This window comes from Anomaloglossus baeobatrachus, chromosome 2 (genome assembly GCF_048569485.1).
Source record: "Anomaloglossus baeobatrachus isolate aAnoBae1 chromosome 2, aAnoBae1.hap1, whole genome shotgun sequence".
Classification (NCBI taxonomy): domain Eukaryota; kingdom Metazoa; phylum Chordata; class Amphibia; order Anura; family Aromobatidae; genus Anomaloglossus; species Anomaloglossus baeobatrachus.
Genome location: NC_134354.1, coordinates 738,344,733 through 738,365,619, shown reverse-complemented (window position 1 = coordinate 738,365,619; position 20,887 = coordinate 738,344,733). Strand labels below are relative to the sequence as shown.

Genomic DNA, 20,887 nt, shown 5'->3' with positions numbered 1-20,887 from the left:
GGGGACTCCCAGATGTGGACCTCATGGTTTCTCGGATGAACGCCAAAATACATCCCTTCATATCCCGGTCGAGAGACCCGCTAGCGCTCGGCTCCGACGCTCTAGTCTTTCCGTGGTCGCAGTTTCACCTACTCTACATCTTCCCTCCGTTTCCTCTCATTCCGAGAGTAATCAAGAAAATCAAAGCGGAGGGAATCCCGGTGATCCTCGTGGCCCCTGACTGGCCCAGGAGAGCCTGGTACCCGGAGCTTCTCCAACTGCTCGGCGACACTCCCTGGCGTCTTCCCAACCGCCTGGATCTTCTGTCGCAAGGTCCAATATTCCACCAGAATACAGCTGCATTTGACGGCGTGGCGCTTGAATCCTTGATTCTAGCAAAATCAGGTGGTTCATACCATGCTTAATGCTCGGAAGCCCTCCTCCGCCAGTATCTACCACAGGACCTGGAAGACATCTTTCCTGGTGTGACCGTCATAATCGGTCGCCCCATACCTTTTCAATCCCTAATGTTCTTGCCTTTCTGCAAGACGGTTTGGACTCGGGTCTAGCTCTCAGTACCCTTAAAGGACAAGTTTCTGCCTTATCAGTATTTTTCCAGAAGCTGCTGGCTTCTCGACCTCAGGTCCGTACCTTTCTTCAAGGGGTGGCGCATTTGGTCCCTCCTTATCGCCACCCCTTAGATCCCTGGGATCTGAATCTGGTTCTCGGAGCTCTTCATCTTCCTCCATTCGAACCTCTGAGAGAAATCTCTCTTCAACGACTTTCCTGGAAGGTTGCCTTTTTAGTCGCCATTACCTCTATCAGGCGAGTGTCCGAACTGACGGCCCTTTCATGTCACTCACCTTACCTGATTTTCCATCATGATAAGATGGTCCTTCGGCCTTCCCCTGCTTTTCTCCCGAAGGTCGTATCTTCTTTCCACTTAAACAAGGACATTGTGTTCCCGTCATTCTGCCCGGTCCCGGTCCACTCTTTTGAAAAAGTCCTTCACACTCTTGATCTCGTCAGGGCTCTGTGGATCTACATCTCCAGAGCAGCGCCGTTGCGCAAGTCTGATGCCCTCTTCGTCCTCTCACAAGGACACAAAAAGGGCAATCCGGCTTCTTAATCCACGATTTCTCGATGGATTAGGACTGCCATCTGTGAGGCTTACAAAACACGAGGTGTTGTTCCTCCTCAATCTGTGCGGGCCCACTCTGCACGAGCAGTGGGTGCCTCCTGGGCTATCCGCCATCAGGCTTCGGCGGCCCAAGTTTGCAAGGCCGCTACCTGGTCCAGTGTGCACACGTTTACAAAATTCTACAGAGTGCATACGCATGCCTCCGCGGATGCTGCTCTTGGAAGACAAGTCCTTCAGGCGGCAGTGGCCCATTTATAAGTGGCCACTGCTCGGTTTTTGACAGTGTTTTGATGTGTGTTCACTGCAGTTGCAGTCGTTAGCTCTTAGTCTGATGTTATACACTAGTTAATAGTTCAGCTCCCACCCAGGGACTACTTTGGGATGTCCCACTGTCTGTGTCCCCCAATGAAAAGGCGAGAAAGGAAATGACATTTTCTTTGTCGCTCCATTGGGAGGCCCAGACAATTGGGTGTATAGCTTCTGCCTCCAGAGGCCACACAAAGTATTACACTGAAAAAGTGTAACCCCTCCCCTCTGCCTATACACCCTCCCGTGGATCACGGGCTCCTCGGTTTTATGCTTTGTGTGGAAGGAGGCACACATCCACTCATGCATTCCCATTTTAGTCAGCAGCAGCTGCTGATTTTATCGGTTGGAGAAAAGAGGGCCCCCACAGGGCCCCCGGCATGCTCCCTTCTCACCCCACTACGTCGGCGGTGCTGTTAAGGTTGAGGTACCCATTGCGGGTACAGAGGCTGGAGCCACATGCCGTTTTCCTTCACCATCCCTTAGAGGCTCTGGGAGAAGTGGGATCCTGACCGGCCGTCCATTTACTGGGACCGGGCTCCCTCCGCAGCCCCTGTGGGAATCTGCCGGACATGAGTCTATGTATCCTCAGGGACAGGGCCCTGCATCTATAAGGTACTCTGTGTCCCCATGGGGACTGTGCATGGAGCGCTTGTTTCACGGACGCTGCAGCAGCTGCTGGTTTGTGAAGACCGGGACTTCCGCGCCGACCGAGCCTGTTTGTCGGCCGCGGTATTAAATTTAGTCCCCGGCTTCATTGCGGCCTAGTACCATAACTCCCGCCCCCGGGCCTGCCAGTCAGGGGTAAGGGCGGGACGGCCGACCTGACGTCGGCAGTGAGGGCTGGAGCATACTTTGTTTCCTCCCCCCCTCACTGATCACTGTGGGGCCCCAGATTCCCGCACTTTTCTAGTCGCCGCCCACGGCTCCCTCCTCCCCTGAGAGCTCCGGCAGCCATTTTTACACACATTCTGCCGGTGGAGGATTTTCAGGAACGAGCTCTGCAGCTCTGGGAGACCTAAGGCAGGGAATCTGGTGGACACACACTCCGCTTTGGGCGGTCGGTAAGCCACACCGGTCACCCGGTGCTGGTCCCCCTAGGGTGAGGGAATATATATATATATATATATATATATATATATATATATATAATAATATATATATATATATATATATATATATATATAATAATATATATATATATATATATATATATATATATATATATATATATATATGTATATAATTCTTTCTTTTCGGCCGGGTTGTTTACCTTTTGGCTATATACCCTCAGTGATCTCTCTCCTAGGAGACAACAGCATGTCGTCCACGAGGAGCAAGGGCGCTAAGGCAAAGGGTTTTTTTGCAACCTGTACCTCTTGTGGGGCTATGTTACCTGCGGGTTCCACCTACCCTCACTGTGAGCAATGCTCGACCCCTGTTGCACTTGCTCAGCCGGAGCCTCGGTCACTAGTGGGCCCCTCGGCTCAGGCAGACCCTCCTGCTTCCACTGTCCAGGCGGCAGGGACAGAGTTTGCAGTTTTTGCTGAGAAACTCTCTGAGTCACTTTCACAATCCATGGCTCAGTCTATGGACAAATGGTCTGCCAAGCTACTAGAAGCCTTGCAGTCCAGACCGGTCCTTACACAGGCCCCGGGCACTGTTGGATCATCGCCTCCAGGCCCCTCTCTGTCTGCGCCGCAGCGCGCTCCCGGGGTGGCCCCTAGGTCTCACGTGGAGGACTCCTGCACGGACCACAGTCCCAGACCGGCTAAGCGGGCTCGCTGGGAATCTTCCCCGACTTCCTCACGCTGCTCGGGGTCTCAGCTTGAGGACTCTCTGGAGGACGAGGCGGACGTCGCAGCTCAGGGCTCTGACCCTGACGTTGCCCTCAATCTTGATACACCTGAGGGGGACGCCTTAGTAAATGATCTTATATCGTCCATCAACCAGGTGCTAGATCTTTCTCCCCCACCTCCACCTATAGAGGAGTCGGCTTCGCAGCAGGAGAAACACCAGTTTAGGTTTCCCAAACGTACACGCAGTGCGTTTTTCGATCACTCTAACTTCAGAGATGCTGTCCAGAAGCACAGAGCATTTCTGGACAAGCGCTTTACTAAGCGCCTTAATGACACACGTTACCCCTTCCCCTTTGACGTAGTTAAGGGTTGGGCTCAATGTCCCAAGGTGGATCCTCCAGTCTCTAGACTGGCGGCTAGATCTGTAGTATCGGTTGCGGATGGCTCATCGCTCAAGGATGCTACTGACAGGCAGATAGAGCTCCTGGTGAAATCCATCTATGAAGCCACAGGCGCGTCCTTTGCCCCGGCCTTTGCAGCCGTGTGGGCACTCCAAGCTATCTCAGCTTGTCTGTCTGAGATTAATGCAGTCACACGTACCTCTGCTCCGCAAGTTGCGTCCTTGACTTCTCAGGCGTCGGCTTTTTCGTCCTACGCCATGAACGCCGTCCTGGACTCTGCTAGCCATACAGCGGTGGCATCCGCTAATTCTGTGGCAGTCCGCAGGGCCATGTGGCTACGCGAATGGAAGGCAGACTCTGCTTCCAAGAAGTTCTTAACCGGTTTGCCGTTTTCTGGCGACCGATTGTTTGGCGAACGATTGGATGAGATTATTAAGGAATCCAAGGGAAAGGACTCGTCCTTACCCCAGCCCAAACCGAAGAGACCTCAGCAACGGAAAATACAACCTAGGTTTCGGTCCTTTCGGCCCTCAGCCAAGTTCCAATCCTCTTCGTCCAACAGGCCAGAGAAAGGCCAGAGGAACTCCTATGCGTGGCGGTCTAAGTCACGCCCCCAAAAAACCGCCGGAGGCACTGCCTCCAAGGCGGCCTCCTCATGACTTTCGGCCTCCCCGAACCGCATCCTCGGTCGGTGGCAGGCTCTCCCGCTTTTCCGACGCCTGGTGGCCACATGTCCAAGACCGATGGGTGAGAGACATTCTGTCTCACGGTTACAGGATAGAGTTCAGCTCTCGTCCTCTGACTCGCTTCTTCAGAACATCTCCGCCCCCCTCTCGGGCCGGCGCACTTTTTCAGGCTGTGGGCGTTCTGAAGACAGAAGGAGTGGTGATTTCCGTTCCCCCTCAGGAACATGGTCACGGCTTCTACTCCAACTTGTTCGTGGTGCCAAAGAAGGACGGATCATTTCGTCCCGTTCTGGACCTCAAACTGCTCAACAGGCATGTGAGCACCAGAAGGTTTCGGATGGAATCTCTCCGCTCGGTCATCGCTTCGATGTCACAAGGAGACTTCCTAGCATCAATCGACATCAAGGATGCTTATCTCCATGTGCCGATCGCACCCGAACATCAACGCTTGCTGCGTTTCGCCATCGGGGACGAACACCTTCAGTTCGTGGCACTGCCTTTCGGCCTGGCGACAGCCCCACGGGTCTTCACCAAAGTCATGGCATCCGTTGTGGCGGTCCTACACTCTCAGGGCCACTTACTTAGACGATCTCCTAGTCAGGGCACCCTCCCGGGTGGCGTGTCAACACAGCCTGACCGTCGCTCTGGCGACTCTCCAGCAGTTCGGGTGGCTCATCAACTTCCCAAAGTCCAAGTTGACACCGACCCAATCACTGACTTACCTTGGGATGGAGTTTCATACACAGTCAGCGTTAGTCAAGCTACCGCTGGACAAACAGCTTTCGCTGCAGACAGGGGTGCAATCTCTTCTTCGGGGTCAGTCACACCCCTTGAGGCGCCTCATGCACTTCCTGGGGAAGATGGTGGCAGCAATGGAGGCAGTGCCCTTCGCGCAGTTCCATCTGCGCCCACTCCAATGGGACATTCTCCGCAAATGGGACAGGAGGTCGACGTCCCTCGACAGGAACGTCTCTCTTTCCCTTGCAGCCAAAACCTCTCTTCAGTGGTGGCTTCTTCCCACTTCTCTATCGCAGGGAAAATCCTTCCTGCCCCCATCCTGGGCTGTGGTCACGACGGACGCGAGCCTGTCAGGGTGGGGAGCGGTTTTTCTCCACCACAGGGCTCAGGGAACCTGGACTCCGACAGAGTCCTCCCTTCAGATCAATGTTCTGGAGATAAGGGCAGTGTATCTAGCCCTATTGGCGTTCCATCGGTGGCTGGAGGGCAGGCAGATCCGCATACAGTCGGACAACGCCACGGTGGTCGCGTACATCAACCACCAGGGCGGCACGCGCAGCCGTCAAGCCTTCCAGGAAGTCCGGCGGATTCTGCTGTGGGTGGAAGCCACAGCCTCCACCATCTCCGCAGTTCACATCCCGGGCGTAGAAAACTGGGAAGCAGATTTTCTCAGTCGTCAGGGCATGGATGCGGGGGAATGGTCCCTTCACCCAGACGTGTTTCAAGAGATCTGTCGCCGCTGGGGAACGCCGGACGTCGATCTCATGGCGTCACGGCACAACCACAAGGTCCCGGCCTTCATGGCACGGTCTCAAGATCACAGAGCTCTGGCAGCGGACGCGTTAGTTCAGGATTGGTCGCAGTTTCGACTCCCTTATGTGTTTCCTCCTCTGGCGATGTTGCCCAGAGTGTTACGCAAGATCAGATCCGACTGTCGTCGCGCCATTCTCGTCGCTCCAGAGTGGCCGAGGCGGTCGTGGTACCCGGATCTGTGGCATCTCACGATGGGTCAGCCGTGGGCGCTTCCAGACCGCACAGACCTGCTGTCACAAGGGCCGTTTTTCCATCTGAATTCTGCGGCCCTCAACCTGACTGTGTGGCCATTGAGTCCTGGCTCCTAGCGTCGTCGGGGGTTTCTCAGGATGTCATTGCCACTATGAGACAGGCCAGGAAACCAACGTCCGCCAAGATCTATTACAGGTCGTGGCGGATCTTTTTGTCCTGGTGCTCTGATAAGGGTTTTACTCCCTGGCCTTTTGCCTTACCCATTTTTCTTTCATTCCTTCAATCCGGAATGGACAAGGGTTTGTCACTCGGCTCTCTCAAGGGACAAGTATCGGCGCTCTCAGTATTTTTTCAAAAGCGCCTGGCAAGGCTTCCGCAGGTCCGCACGTTCCTGCAGGGAGTTTGCCACATAGTTTCACCCTACAAGCGTCCGCTGGAACCCTGGGACCTTAACAGGGTGCTAATGGCTCTTCAAAAACCACCTTTCGAGCCGCTGAGGGATGTCTCTTTATCACGTCTTTCGCAGAAGGTGGCATTTCTTGTGGCAATTACCTCACTCCGAAGAGTGTCGGAGCTTGCAGCGCTGTCATGCAAATCCCCCTTCCTGGTTTTTCACCAGGATAAGGTGGTTCTGCGTCCTGTCCCGGAATTTCTCCCTAAGGTGGTATCTCCTTTTCATCTCAATCAGGATATCTCCTTACCTTCATTTTGCCCTCATCCAGTTCACCAATGTGAAAAGGATTTGCAGTCATTAGATCTAGTGAGAGCACTCCGGCTCTACGTGTCTCGCACGGCGCCCCTGCGCCGTTCAGATGCGCTCTTTGTCCTGGTCGCTGGCCAGCGTAAGGGTTCGCAGGCTTCCAAGTCAACTCTGGCTCGGTGGATCAAGGAACCGATTCTTGAAGCCTACCGTTCTTCGGGGCTTCCTCTTCCTTCGGGGCTGAAAGCCCATTCTACCAGAGCCGTGGGTGCGTCCTGGGCATTGCGACACCGGGCTACGGCTCAGCAGGTGTCAGGCAGCTACGTGGTCTAGTCTGCACACTTTCACGAAACACTATCAAGTGCATACCTATGCTTCGGCAGATGCCAGTCTAGGTAGGCGAGTCCTTCAGGCGGCGATTGCCCACCTGTAGGAAGGGGCCGTTTTCGGCTCTCTTTTATTGAGGTATTCTTTTACCCACCCAGGGACTGCTTTTGGACGTCCCAATTGTCTGGGTCTCCCAATGGAGCGACAAAGAAGAAGGGAATTTTGTTTACTTACCGTAAATTCCTTTTCTTCTAGCTCCTATTGGGAGACCCAGCACCCGCCCCTGTTCCCTTCGGGCTGGTTGTTCTTTTGTGTACACATGTTGTTCATGTTGAATTGTTCTTTTGGTTATGGTTTCAGTTCTCCGAACATCCTTCGGATTGAATTCACCCTAGACCAATTTATAAGTTTCCTCCTTCCTGCTCTTGCACCAAAACTGAGGAGCCCGTGATGCACGGGAAGGTGTATAGGCAGAGGGGAGGGGTTACACTTTTTCAGTGTAATACTTTGTGTGGCCTCCGGAGGCATAGCCTATACACCCAATTGTCTGGGTCTCCCAATAGGAGCTAGAAGAAAAGGAATTTACGGTAAGTAAACAAAATTCCCTTCTTTGTGTACTCACCGTAAAATGTCTTCCTTGGAGCCTTTCATTGGGGGACACCGCTCCCGCCTTTGTGGTTTTGGTTGTCCTTCTCCTACTGCTTTTACATCAAACTGAGCTAGTTTCCTGCCTAGCAAGGGTATATGCTGTGGGGGTAGGAGCTAACACTTTTGCAAATCTAGTGTCACGCCTCCCTGGAGATATCATAATACCCACTGTCTGTGTCCCCCAATTAAATCCTCCAAGGAAGACCTTTTACGGTGAGTACACAAAAATGTCATTTTTTCAAAGGTTTTATGGAGTGATGAAATGAGAGTGACTCTTGATGGGCCAGATGGATGGGCCAGAGGCTGGATCAGTAAAGGGCAGAGAACTCCACTCCGACACAGACGCCAGCCAGGTGGAGGTGGGGTACTGGTATGGGCTGGGATCATCAAAGATGAACTTGTGGGATCTTTTCGGGTTGAGGATGGAGTGAAGCTCAACTCCCAGACCTACTGCCAATTTCTGGAAGACAACTTCTTCAAGCAGTAGTACAGGAAGAAGTTGGTATTCAAGAAAAACATGATTTTCATGCAGGACAATGCTCCATCACATGCATCCAACTACTCCACAGCGTGGCTGGCCAGTAAAGGTCTAAAAGATGAAAAAATGACATGGCCCCCTTGTTCACCTGATCTGAACCCCATAGAGAACCTGTGGTTCCTCATAAAATGTGAGATCTACAGGGAGGGAAAACAGTACACCTCTCGAAACAGTGTCTGGGAAACTGTGGTGGCTGCTGCACGCAATGTTGATCGTAAACAGCTCAAGCAACTGACAGAATGTATGGATGGTAGGCTGCTGAGTGTCATCATAAAGAAAGGTGGCTATATTGGTCACTAATGTTTTGGGGGGTTTTTGCATGTCAGAAATGTTTATTTGTAAATTTTGTGCAGTTATATTGGTTTACCTGTTGAAAATAAACAAGTGAGATGGGAATAGATTTGGTTTTTTTTAAGTTGCCTAATAATTCTGCACAGTAACAGTTACCTGCAGAAACAGATATCCTCCTAAGATAGCCACATCTAAAAAAAACCCTCCAACTTCCAAAAATATTAAGCTTTGATATTTGAGTCTTTTGGGTTGATTGAGAACATGATGATCAAAAATACAATTAAATCCTTTAAAATACAACTTGCCTAATAATTCTGTCCACAGTGTATGAATTTCTTACTAGATCTCTGTAACAACCCATCCAATCCATACAGGCAAAGAAATCAAACCATAGGTGTCCATAAATTGTTTAATAATGAGAAATGACACCTGGGAAAAAGTACTATTCACGTCTACTGAAATGTAATTAGTAATTTGTACAAAAGCCTTGGTTGGTGATGGCCGCTTCAAGACGACTCCTGTATGGAGAAAATAGTCGCATGCATTACTCAGGTGTGATTTTGTTTCATTTTTGCATAAAAAAACACTAATCCTTAAAGGGCCCACGGGACCTTCAGGATTTGATCTCTGACCTTTTAGTACCTTCCATAATCTTTTTTTTTTTATTGGATCCAGGTCAGGTGAATGGCTGGGCTGTTTCGCAGTATTCATGCGTTCTGTATATACAGTATTCTAGAATGCTGCCTCTCAGGGCTTACAGGTGCTGGCCCCACTTTTTATAGGGGGTGGAATTGTGGAATTGGTGACAGTTTTTTCCCTTTATAGAAAATCTGGGCGATTAAGACCAGCACTATCCAAGCTAAAACTGCATATTTGCACGATTGCAATCAGGTATATTTTTGTCTAAAACACTCTGACATTTAGAGAGTATAATTTGAAGATTCGGCAAGGGATAATAGTAAGATTCCTGAATAGTCCTGGGTGCCCGGGACCATTGTTGTGAATTATAGATACATGTCTCCTGTACCGATAGACCTGTTAGTCACCTGTAGCATCTCTGGGAAAAGCCGGCCTAGTCTAGTCTATGGCCATAGCTCCTGGCCAGATCGTCTAACTTTTACTGCCTGAAAAGCCGGAGTGTTACGAAGGGAAAAGTACCTAACTAAAATTGTGCAACCAAGCTGTGATCCACACCATTGTTTAGACTGCAGATACCTTTTCTACCCCTATCCTTGGATGAAACAAAGGGCAGACACTTTGCTGAGCAGCATGCTCCTTGGGTTGTCACCAGTTTTAGTTGGACGGCGCACACATGTCATTTTTGTTGATCCTTTCACTGTTTTGCCTATGTCTTTAAGGAGAGCTGATTTCTCAAGGGGGGGGTGCAGCTCGGCCCGCGCTTCTGCCCTTTGTTTCAGCATTCTCTCTGGGTCACCGCACCCACACCATATGATCAAATCCAGCATGTCACTGCTTCTGAGTGGTTTAGATTTGGCTGTAGGAACAAACCGATACACTTTACATTAATTAGTGTAGATTTAATATTCTAGAGAATAACTTTGTTTATCTCAAGCAACCTGGGAATATGCTTATATTATAATATGATGTAATTAATCCATTGGTGATCCATCCATTCAGGGTTTAATTTTTTCACTATTTTTTTTTTTTTCTCCGCTTCTATCCCGCTTGTATATTTTAGTTTTAAAAATCTTTTTCAACAATAAAAATGATTGTGATATCATGTTTCGGTATAATTTTTGTAGGTTTAAATGATGTAATTAATGGTTAAATAATTTGTAGGTATGTGGTTTGTTTGTTTGTACCAAAAATGTTCAATACAAATCTATCTGATTTTAAAAATAAATAAATAAATAAAGAAAACAATGGTTAAATAACAGTATAAATGTAAGCCATAATGTTGCAGTCTACACATTCACCAGCAGAGGGCGCTGTTATAGGGAAAATAATGTCCCTAATAGGTGACCGCATGGTAATGATGAGTAGCATCCATAAATACATAGCATTGGAGGAAGCAAAAAAAATAAAAATAAAAAAATTGTTGTTTGTACTCTATTTGTGCAGACATTGGACGCTTTTATATCAGTGTCTTATGAGAAAATGTTGGCGATGTATTCTGTATGAACATTGAGACCAGATTGCTCCTTACTGTGTAAATATGTTTTAGGTAAAGCTAATTTATATTTTTAAAGTAATTTTCTTTGTTTCAGGCTATGAGCATGCAGTCTTCTACTAATGGCCAGCATGTCAGTGACATTCAGCTAAAATGCAATTACTGTAAAAATGTGTTTTCCTCTAAACCAGTAACACTGGACTGGGAGGTAAGGAACCCGCAACTTCTATAACACTTTGTCTTCCTTTGGCTAGGAGTGATCCCTTAGAGAACATCTTTTTCTTCTGTATAATGTAGTAATAATAATAATATATTTATTCATGTATATAGCACTATTAATTCCAGATCACTTTACATACATTGGCAACACTGTCCCCATTGGGGCTCACAATCTAAGGTCCCTATCTGTATATTTTTGTAGTGTGGGAGGAAACCGGAGTACCCGGAGGAAACCCACGCAAACACGGGGAGAACATAAAAACTCCTTGCAGATGGTGTCCTTGGTGGGAATTGAACCCAGGACCCATGGGACCTTATTTCCTGTTTTATTGGCTTATGTAGTTTTTGACTGCAGGGGCTGACATGCCATTTTTACACAGGGGCCCTAGAGGTTAGGGGGCCACTTTTACCTCCAAAGCGACAAACCATTATCGCAGACACATGAATAGATATATTCTGATAAACTCCAGGACTGCAAAGGGCCCATATACACTCCTTGCACAAGCATCTTCTTCTGTCTGTGTCCACAACTCTGGTTTGATTGCGTGGAATTTATGATTAAGATTTTATGATCTATAGCCTTTAATCGTTAGATGGGTTGTCTGGGACTGTTACATTGATGGCCTATCCTTAGGACAGGTCATCAGTATCTGATTAGTGGAGGTGCCCAGTGCCGGCAGCAAGCTGATGTGCTCAGGTGTGGAGCTGAGCTAAACAGCTCCGTCAGATGCATAGTGGCCACAGTTGGGTACTGCACCTCCGCCCCTTGATTGCATAGTGGCCACAGTTGGGTACTGCACCTCCGCCCCTGGATTGCATAGTGGCCACAGTTGGGTACTGCACCTCCGCTCCTTGATTGCATAGTGGCCACAGTTGGGTACTGCACCTCTGCCCCTTCATTGCATAGTGGCCACAGTTGGGTACTGCACTTCCGCCCCTTGATTGCATAGTGGTCACAGTTGGGTACTGCACCTCTGCCCCTTGATTGCATAGTGGCCACAGTTGGGTACTACACCTTTTCAAATCAATTGGAGGTGAATGTGTAGTACACAGCCGCAGCTATCATTCAGTGGATGGAGCTTTTCTTTGCAACTGCAGCTATTCGGCTGCAACCGGTATCAGTAACAGGTGAATGGACAAGGGTGCTGGGTGTCGCACCCCCATGAGTCAGATACTGATGAACTATCCTAAGGATAGGTCATTGATGTAAATATCCCGGACAATCCTTTTATAGTGTTGCAACACTGCTGAAGTCTGTAAATTGTGACAGCTTTCATAATTCAAGTAGATAAGACATGTTCACCGAGCGGCTTGTGTGTTTGGACAACCCCTTTCAAGGCTAAGATTGGTTCTATTCTTAAAAGGTTTTTGCCACCTAATCTGAGAGCAGCATAACATAGGGACAGAGATCCTGATTCCAGCGATGTGTAATTTTGATAAAATCACTGTTTATCATTACAGGACTACTTGTCCTGCTGCCATGTAGTCCAGCATATTCATGAGCTCTGTATAACTGCTAGATCTGCAGCAGAGAAAACATCGATTTTATCCAAATGACAGCAAACAGCTCAGTGACACGTCGCTTGAATCTGGGTCTTCGTTTCTACATGATGCTGCTCTCAGATGGGGGAGCAAACCCTAGTGACCGATTCCCTTTAAAGGGGTATTCTCATCTCCAAGATCCTACCACAATATGTAGTAGGTGTAGTAATAATAATAATAATATTATTATTGTTAGCAAGTGCCTCCAATTAGAAATGTAGTATAATATTATTATTATTTTATTTATTTATAGTATAGTTCTCCTGATTCACTGTCACTTTACTCATCTGCAGGGCATTGCAGCACCTTAGGTATGCATGGCTACAACCACGAGCAACTAACTCAGTGGTCGTAACCATGGATACTTAAGGTCCTTCAATGCCCTGCACATGAGGTAACAGACATGGCAATATCAGAAGAACTATACAACATTTCTAATTGGAGGTGTTTGCTAATATTATTTTTTATTATTATTATTATTATTATTAATAATTATTATTACACCTAGCACATATTAGGATAGGATCTTGGAGATGGGAATAACACTTTAAGTTAATGGCCCCTTTTGTCTTTACGATGCATCTGAAGTATTGAAATCATAGCAGAGTTTTATTGGTATATGATTATAGGAAGTGTACATGTCTGTGTTAATTGTCAGGTTTGTTTTTTGTTTTTTTACAGAAAAAAGTTACCCAGTTCTGCAGTACGATCTGCTGTGAGGACTATAAGAAGCTGCACTGCATCGTTACCTTCTGTGAATACTGTCAGGAAGAGAAAACCTTGCACGACACCATGAAATTCTCCGGTGTCAAGAAACCGTTCTGCAGTGAAGGTTTGTTCTGCTGTTGAGATGTAACATAAAAGTGAGAATCGGATTGTGTCGTTTCTTATTTTGGACTTTTGGTGCATTTCCTTGCAAACAATGTGCAGTCTCCTTTCTCCCAAATAGCTTATTTTCTCTTCCCTTTGCCCATGTGTAGTTAAAAGTACAATTTTAATTCCACTAAGGCCTGTTTCACTCGTCAGTAAAAAATGACGTTCTTTACTGACGTGTAAAAAACGCCTGTCCCTCGTGTGCCATGATTGACGGCACACTGTGGTTGTCCATGTGCAATCCGTGATTGCATATGGATGTATGCTCACCTGTCCCGTTCCTGCTGTCCGTGGTGCTGAACTCCTCGGCTCTGCAGCATCCGCCCACCGCTCTCTGCAGCTACTTCCGGGTCGGCTCTGGCTGCATTCATGAATATGCATGAGCCGGCCTGGAAGCTGCAGAGAGCGCCGCTGGAAAGGTGAGTTGAAAATGTTTATTTTATATATACGTTTTTTTCTGGTACGTGTTTCGCGGATCACACCATAGTGTGGTCCCTGGGACATCAGTGATGCCAGGAAAAAAATGACTTTGTTTCCGTGCTGCAATCACGGACACACGTGTACGCCGCACAGAGACACGGTCAGTGAAAAACCACTGATCTCTGCGCAGACCCATTGATTTTAATGGGTCTGCGTATGTCAGTGATTCTGGTACATATAAAAAAAAAAGCACATACATACCAGAATCACTGACGTCTGAAACAGGCCTAAGATGGTGATTTTATCTAATATATATAAAGGTGTGTGTGTGTGTGTGTGTGTGTGTGTGTGTGTGTGTGTGTGTGTGTGTGTGTCCGGGATTGGCATCTGCACCGTCGCAGCTACAGCCACAAAATTTTGCACACTCACACTTCCGAGAGCGTCATAGGCTATGTTTTAAGGGGAAATTTTAACCCCGCACTTTACAGTTATTCATCAAAAAACCTGCCTCCATTAAAGCGAATGGAGCTGGGAGCCACAGTGCAGCCAGAACTTCAGAAGAATGCGTAGCCACGCCCTTATATGGAATGTTGGCCTGTCACAATGCAGCCAGGGAAAGAGGCAGACACTGACAGGGAAAGAGGCAGACACTGACAGGGAAAGAGGCAGACACTGACAGGGAAAGAGGCAGACACTGACAGGGAAAGAGGCAGACACTGACAGGGAAAGAGGCAGACACTGACAGGGAAAGAGGCAGACACTGACAGGGAAAGAGGCAGACACTGACAGGAAAAGAGGCAGACACTGACAGGGAAAGAGGCAGACACTGACAGGGAAAGAGGCAGACACTGACAGGGAAAGAGGCAGACACTGACAGGGAAAGAGGCAGACACTGACAGGGAAAGAGGCAGACACTGACAGGGAAAGAGGCAGACACTGACAGGGAAAGAGGCAGACACTGACAGGGAAAGAGGCAGACACTGACAGGGAAAGAGGCAGACACTGACAGGGAAAGAGGCAGACACTGACAGGGAAAGAGGCAGACACTGACAGGGAAAGAGGCAGACACTGACAGGGAAAGAGGCAGACACTGACAGGGAAAGAGGCAGACACTGACAGGGAAAGAGGCAGACACAGACAGGGAAAGAGGCAGACACAGACAGGGAAAGAGGCAGACACAGACAGGGAAAGAGGCAGACACAGACAGGGAAAGAGGCAGACACAGACAGGGAAAGAGGCAGACACAGACAGGGAAAGAGGCAGACACAGGGAAAGAGGCAGACACAGGGAAAGAGGCAGACACAGGGAAAGAGGCAGACACAGGGAAAGAGGCAGACACAGGGAAAGAGGCGGACACAGGGAAAGAGGCGGACACAGGGAAAGAGGCGGACACAGGGAAAGAGGCGGACACTGGGAAAGAGGCGGACACTGGGAAAGAGGCGGACACTGGGAAAGAGGCGGACACTGGGAAAGAGGCGGACACTGGGAAAGAGGCGGACACTGGGAAAGAGACGGACACTGGGAAAGAGACGGACACTGGGAAAGAGACGGACAGAGACGGACAGAGACGGACAGAGACGGACAGAGACGGACACTGGGAAAGAGAGGGAAAGAGACGGACACTGGGAAAGAGAGGGAAAGAGACGGACACTGGGAAAGAGAGGGAAAGAGACAGACACTGGGAAAGAGAGGGAAAGAGACAGACACTGGGAAAGAGAGGGAAAGAGAGGGAAAGAGACAGACACTGGGAAAGAGAGGGAAAGAGAGGGAAAGAGACAGACACTGGGAAAGAGAGGGAAAGAGAGGGAAAGAGACAGACACTGGGAAAGAGAGGGAAAGAGAGGGAAAGAGACAGACACTGGGAAAGAGAGGGAAAGAGAGGGAAAGAGACAGACACTGGGAAAGAGAGGGAAAGAGAGGGAAAGAGACAGACACTGGGAAAGAGAGGGAAAGAGAGGGAAAGAGACAGACACTGGGAAAGAGAGGGAAAGAGAGGGAAAGAGACAGACACTGGGAAAGAGAGGGAAAGAGAGGGAAAGAGACAGACACTGGGAAAGAGAGGGAAAGAGAGGGAAAGAGACAGACACTGGGAAAGAGAGGGAAAGAGAGGGAAAGAGACAGACACTGGGAAAGAGAGGGAAAGAGAGGGAAAGAGACAGACACTGGGAAAGAGAGGGAAAGAGAGGGAAAGAGACAGACACTGGGAAAGAGAGGGAAAGAGAGGGAAAGAGACAGACACTGGGAAAGAGAGGGAAAGAGAGGGAAAGAGACAGACACTGGGAAAGAGAGGGAAAGAGAGGGAAAGAGACAGACACTGGGAAAGAGAGGGAAAGAGAGGGAAAGAGACAGACACTGGGAAAGAGAGGGAAAGAGAGGGAAAGAGACAGACACTGGGAAAGAGAGGGAAAGAGAGGGAAAGAGACAGACACTGGGAAAGAGAGGGAAAGAGAGGGAAAGAGACAGACACTGGGAAAGAGAGGGAAAGAGACAGACACTGGGAAAGAGAGGGAAAGAGAGGGAAAGAGACAGACACTGGGAAAGAGAGGGAAAGAGAGGGAAAGAGACAGACACTGGGAAAGAGAGGGAAAGAGACAGACACTGGGAAAGAGAGGGAAAGAGAGGGAAAGAGACAGACACTGGGAAAGAGAGGGAAAGAGACAGACACTGGGAAAGAGAGGGAAAGAGACAGACACTGGGAAAGAGAGGGAAAGAGAGGGAAAGAGACAGACACTGGGAAAGAGAGGGAAAGAGAGGGAAAGAGACAGACACTGGGAAAGAGAGGGAAAGAGAGGGAAAGAGACAGACACTGGGAAAGAGAGGGAAAGAGAGGGAAAGAGACAGACACTGGGAAAGAGAGGGAAAGAGAGGGAAAGAGACAGACACTGGGAAAGAGAGGGAAAGAGAGGGAAAGAGACAGACACTGGGAAAGAGAAGGAAAGAGAGGGAAAGAGACAGACACTGGGAAAGAGAGGGAAAGAGGGAAAGAGACAGACACTGGGAAAGAGAGGGAAAGAGAGGGAAAGAGACAGACACTGGGAAAGAGAGGGAAAGAGAGGGAAAGAGACAGACACTGGGAAAGAGAGGGAAAGAGAGGGAAAGAGACAGACACTGGGAAAGAGAGGGAAAGAGAGGGAAAGAGACAGACACTGGGAAAGAGAGGGAAAGAGACAGACACTGGGAAAGAGAGGGAAAGAGACGGAAAGAGACAGACACTGGGAAAGAGAGGGAAAGAGACGGAAAGAGACAGACACTGGGAAAGAGAGGGAAAGAGACGGAAAGAGACAGACACTGGGAAAGAGAGGGAAAGAGACGGAAAGAGACAGACACTGGGAAAGAGAGGGAAAGAGACGGAAAGAGACAGACACTGGGAAAGAGACGGAAAGAGACGGAAAGAGACAGACACTGGGAAAGAGACGGAAAGAGACAGACGGGCGTTAATACATTCTATTTATACATTCTATCCCGGGAATGTTAATACATTCTATTTTGTTAACAACAGTTATTAACCCGGGCGAAGCCGGGTAGTACAGCTAGTTTCTTTGTCGCTCCATTGGGAGACCCAGACAATTGGGTGTATAGGCTATGCCTCCGGAGGCCGCACAAAGTATTACACTAAAAGTGTAAAGCCCCTCCCCTTCTGCGTATACACCCCCCGTGCTCCCACGGGCTCCCCAGTTTTTTTGCTTTGTGCGAAGGAGGCAGACATGCACGCATAGCTCCACAGCTTAGTCAGCAGCAGCTGCTGACTATGTCGGATGGAAGAAAAGAGGGCCCATAACAGGGCCCCCAGCATGCTCCCTTCTCACCCCACTCTTGTCGGCGGTGTTGTTAAGGTTGTGGTATCCATTGCGGGTACGGAGGCTGGAGTCCACATGCTGTTTTCCTTCCCCATCCCCCTTAGGGCTCTGGGTGAAGTGGGATCCTATCGGTCTCCAGGCACATGAGACCGTGCTCCATCCACAGCTCCTGAGGACTCTGCTGGATAGGAGCCGAGTATCGTTCAGGGACATGGCCCTGCTACTTTGAGGTACTCTGTGTCCCCGTGGGGACCGCGCACAGCAACACTCCAGCATTGCTGGGTGTGCTAGTGCACCGGGGACCGCGGCGCTGACTGCGTTTTGTGCCATTACACACTGCAGCGTCGCTGAGTGTGTTAGTGTATGGGGACTGCCGCGCTGACCGCCGCTGCCATTGTTATCACTGCGGCGCGGCTGGGACTGTTAGTGCGCCGGGGACTTCCGCGCCGACCGCGCTTATACGGCGGCCGCGCTGATAACTCGAGTCCCCGGCTTTTGCGGCCTAGTCTCTTTTTCTTCCCGCCCCCAGCCCTGCCAGTCAGGTGAAGGGCGGGACGCTGTACAGGACGGCAGCACTGAGGGCTGGAGCATGCTTTGCATACTCCACCCCCCTCACTGTGCACAGTGGGGCACCAGTTCCCGCACTTTCTGGGTCACGCCCACGGCCCCCTCCTCTCCTCAGGACGCCGGCAGCCATTCCTGTCAGCTCCCCTGACGCTGCAGAGGGGAGACAAGCCCTGGGGGACCCAGGCAGGGATGCTGGTGGCCACACAACCACTTTAAGCGGGCGGTAATCAGCACCTGAGGTGCTGGCCCCACTTGTGCTGAAGTGTAATTATAGATTATATGTTTATAGGCTATACTTTACACTGTATGGTGCACGGTGGATTTCTGGCTATATACCCTATTGTGTTGCTCAGGGGAGACAACAGCATGGCACCCACAAGAGGCAGGGGTGCCAAAACACAGGCTTACTATGCTGCCTGCGCCGCATGTACGACCTCGCTACCGGCAGGTTCCACTGACCCTCATTGTGTGCACTGCTCGGCCCCTGTGGCACTTGCTCAGCCAGAGCCTCTGCTAAGGGGGGCCCAGGGGGAACCACCAGCTAACACTGTCCAGGTGACAGGGACGGAGTTTGCAGTTTTTACTGACAGACTTTCTGAAACTATAGCTAAGATTCTAGAAGCTTTGCAGTTCAGACCGGTATCTCAGACCATGGGCATTGTGGAATCATTGCCCCCTGGTTCCCCTCAGTTGGAACAACAATGTTCCCCCGGGGTGTCTCATAGATCCCAGGGTGAGGTCTCTGACACGGACCGCAGCCCCAGACCGCCTAAGCGAGCTCGCTGGGAAATCCCCTCGACCTCATCACATTGTTCAGGGTCTCAGAAGGGGGACTCCCTGTATGATGAAGCGGAGGTAGCTGATCAGGATTCGGATCCTGAGGCCGCTCTCAACCTTGATACTCCTGATGGTGACGCCATAGTGAATGATCTTATCGCGTCCATACATCAAATGTTGGATATTTCTCCCTCGGCTCCTCCAGTGGAGGAGTCAGCCTCTCAGCAGGAGAAATTCCGTTTCAGGTTCCCCAAGCGTACAACGAGTATGTTTCTGGATCACTCCGACTTCAGAGAGACAGTCCAGAAACACCGAGTTTGTCCAGATAAGCGTTTTTTCCAAGCGCCTTAAGGATACACGTTATCCCTTCCCCCCGGACGTGGTCTTGGGCGGGACTCAGTGTCCCAAGGTGGATCCTCCAATCTCCAGACTGGCGGCTAGATCCATAACTTCTCAAACGTCGGCATTTGCGTCCTACGCTATTAATGCTGTCCTGGACTCTGCGAGCCTACGGCGGTTGCAGCCGACAATTCGGTGGCAATACGCAGAGCCTTGTGGCTACGGGAATGGAAGGCAGATTCGGCTTCCAAAAAGTGCTTAACCGGTTTGCCATTTTCTGGCGACCGTTTGTTTGGTGAGAGGCTGGATGAAATCATCAAACAATCCATGGGAAAGGAAACATCCTTACCCCAGGCCAAACCAAAATTACCCCAACAGAGGAGGGGACAGTCGAGGTTTCGGTCCTTTCGGGGTGCGGGCAGGTCCCAATTCTCCTCGTACAAAAGGCCTCAGAAGGATCAGAGGAACTCCGATCCATGGCGGTCTAAGTCAGAGACATTCTGTCTCACGGTTACAGAATAGAGTTCGGCTCTCGTCCTCCGACTCGATTTTTCAGAACATCTCCGCCTCCCGAGCGAGCCGATGCTCTTCTGCAGGCGCTGGGCACTCTGAAGACAGAAGGAGTGGTGGTCCCTGTTCCTCTTCAGCAACAGGGTCACGGTTTTTACTCCAACCTGTTTGTGGTTCCAAAGAAGGACGGGTCTTTCCGTCCTGTCCTTGACCTAAAACTGCTCAACAAACACGTAAAGACCAGGCGGTTCCGGATGGAATCCCTCCACTCCGTCATCGCCTCAATGTCCCAAGGAGATTTCCTTGCATTGATCGATATCAAAGATGCTTATCTCCACGTACCGATTGCTCCAGAGCATCAGCGCTTCCTGCGCTTCGCCATAGGAGACGAACACCTGCAGTTCGTGGCACTGCCTACGGCCTGGCGACAGCCCCACGGGTTTTCACCAAGGCCATGGCTGCAGTAGTTGCGGTCCTCCACTCTCAGGGTCACTCGGTGATCCCTTACTTAGACGATCTGCTGGTCAAGGCTCCCTCTCAAGAGGCATGCCAGCACAGCCTCACCGCGACTCTGGAGACTCTCCAGAGTTTCGGGTGGATCATCAATTTTCCAAAGTCAAATCTGACACCGGCCCAATCGCTGGCATATCTTGGCATGGAGTTTCATACCCTCTCAGCGATAGTGAAGCTTCCGCTGAACAAGCAGCGCTCACTGCAGACGGGGGTGCAATCTCTCCTTCAAGGTCAATCACACCCCTTGAGGCGCCTCATGCACTTCCTGGGGAAGATGGTGGCAGCAATGGAGGCAGTCCCGTTCGCGCAGTTTCTCCTGCGTCTTCTTCATTGGGACATCCTATGCAAATGGGACAGGAAGCCGACGTCCCTCGACAGGAACGTCTCCCTCTCTCAGGCAACCAAAGCCTCCCTTCAGTGGTGGCTTCATCCCACTTCATTATCGAAGGGGAAATCCTTCCTACCCCCATCCTGGGCGGTGGTCACGACGGACGCGAGTCTGTCAGGGTGGGGAGCAGTTTTTTCTCCACCACAGGGCTCAGGGTACGTGGACTCGGCAAGAGTTCTCACTTCAGATCAATGCTCTGGAGATCAGGGCAGTGTATCTAGCCCTAAAAGCGTTCCAGCAGTGGCTGGAAGG

The 20,887-nt window shown here is 50.0% G+C and overlaps 1 protein-coding gene across 1 annotated transcript in view; it reads left to right on the top strand.

The window, feature by feature from the left end:
- ZMYM2 (zinc finger MYM-type containing 2) overlaps positions 1–20,887 on the top strand; it is a 241,936-nt gene that overhangs the window by 109,386 nt on the left and 111,663 nt on the right. The window contains exons 8-9 of the mRNA XM_075337404.1: positions 10,788–10,898; positions 13,133–13,283. Of these exons, the coding sequence (XP_075193519.1) occupies positions 10,788–10,898; positions 13,133–13,283 (262 nt within the window). The remainder of the gene's footprint in view (positions 1–10,787; positions 10,899–13,132; positions 13,284–20,887) is intronic.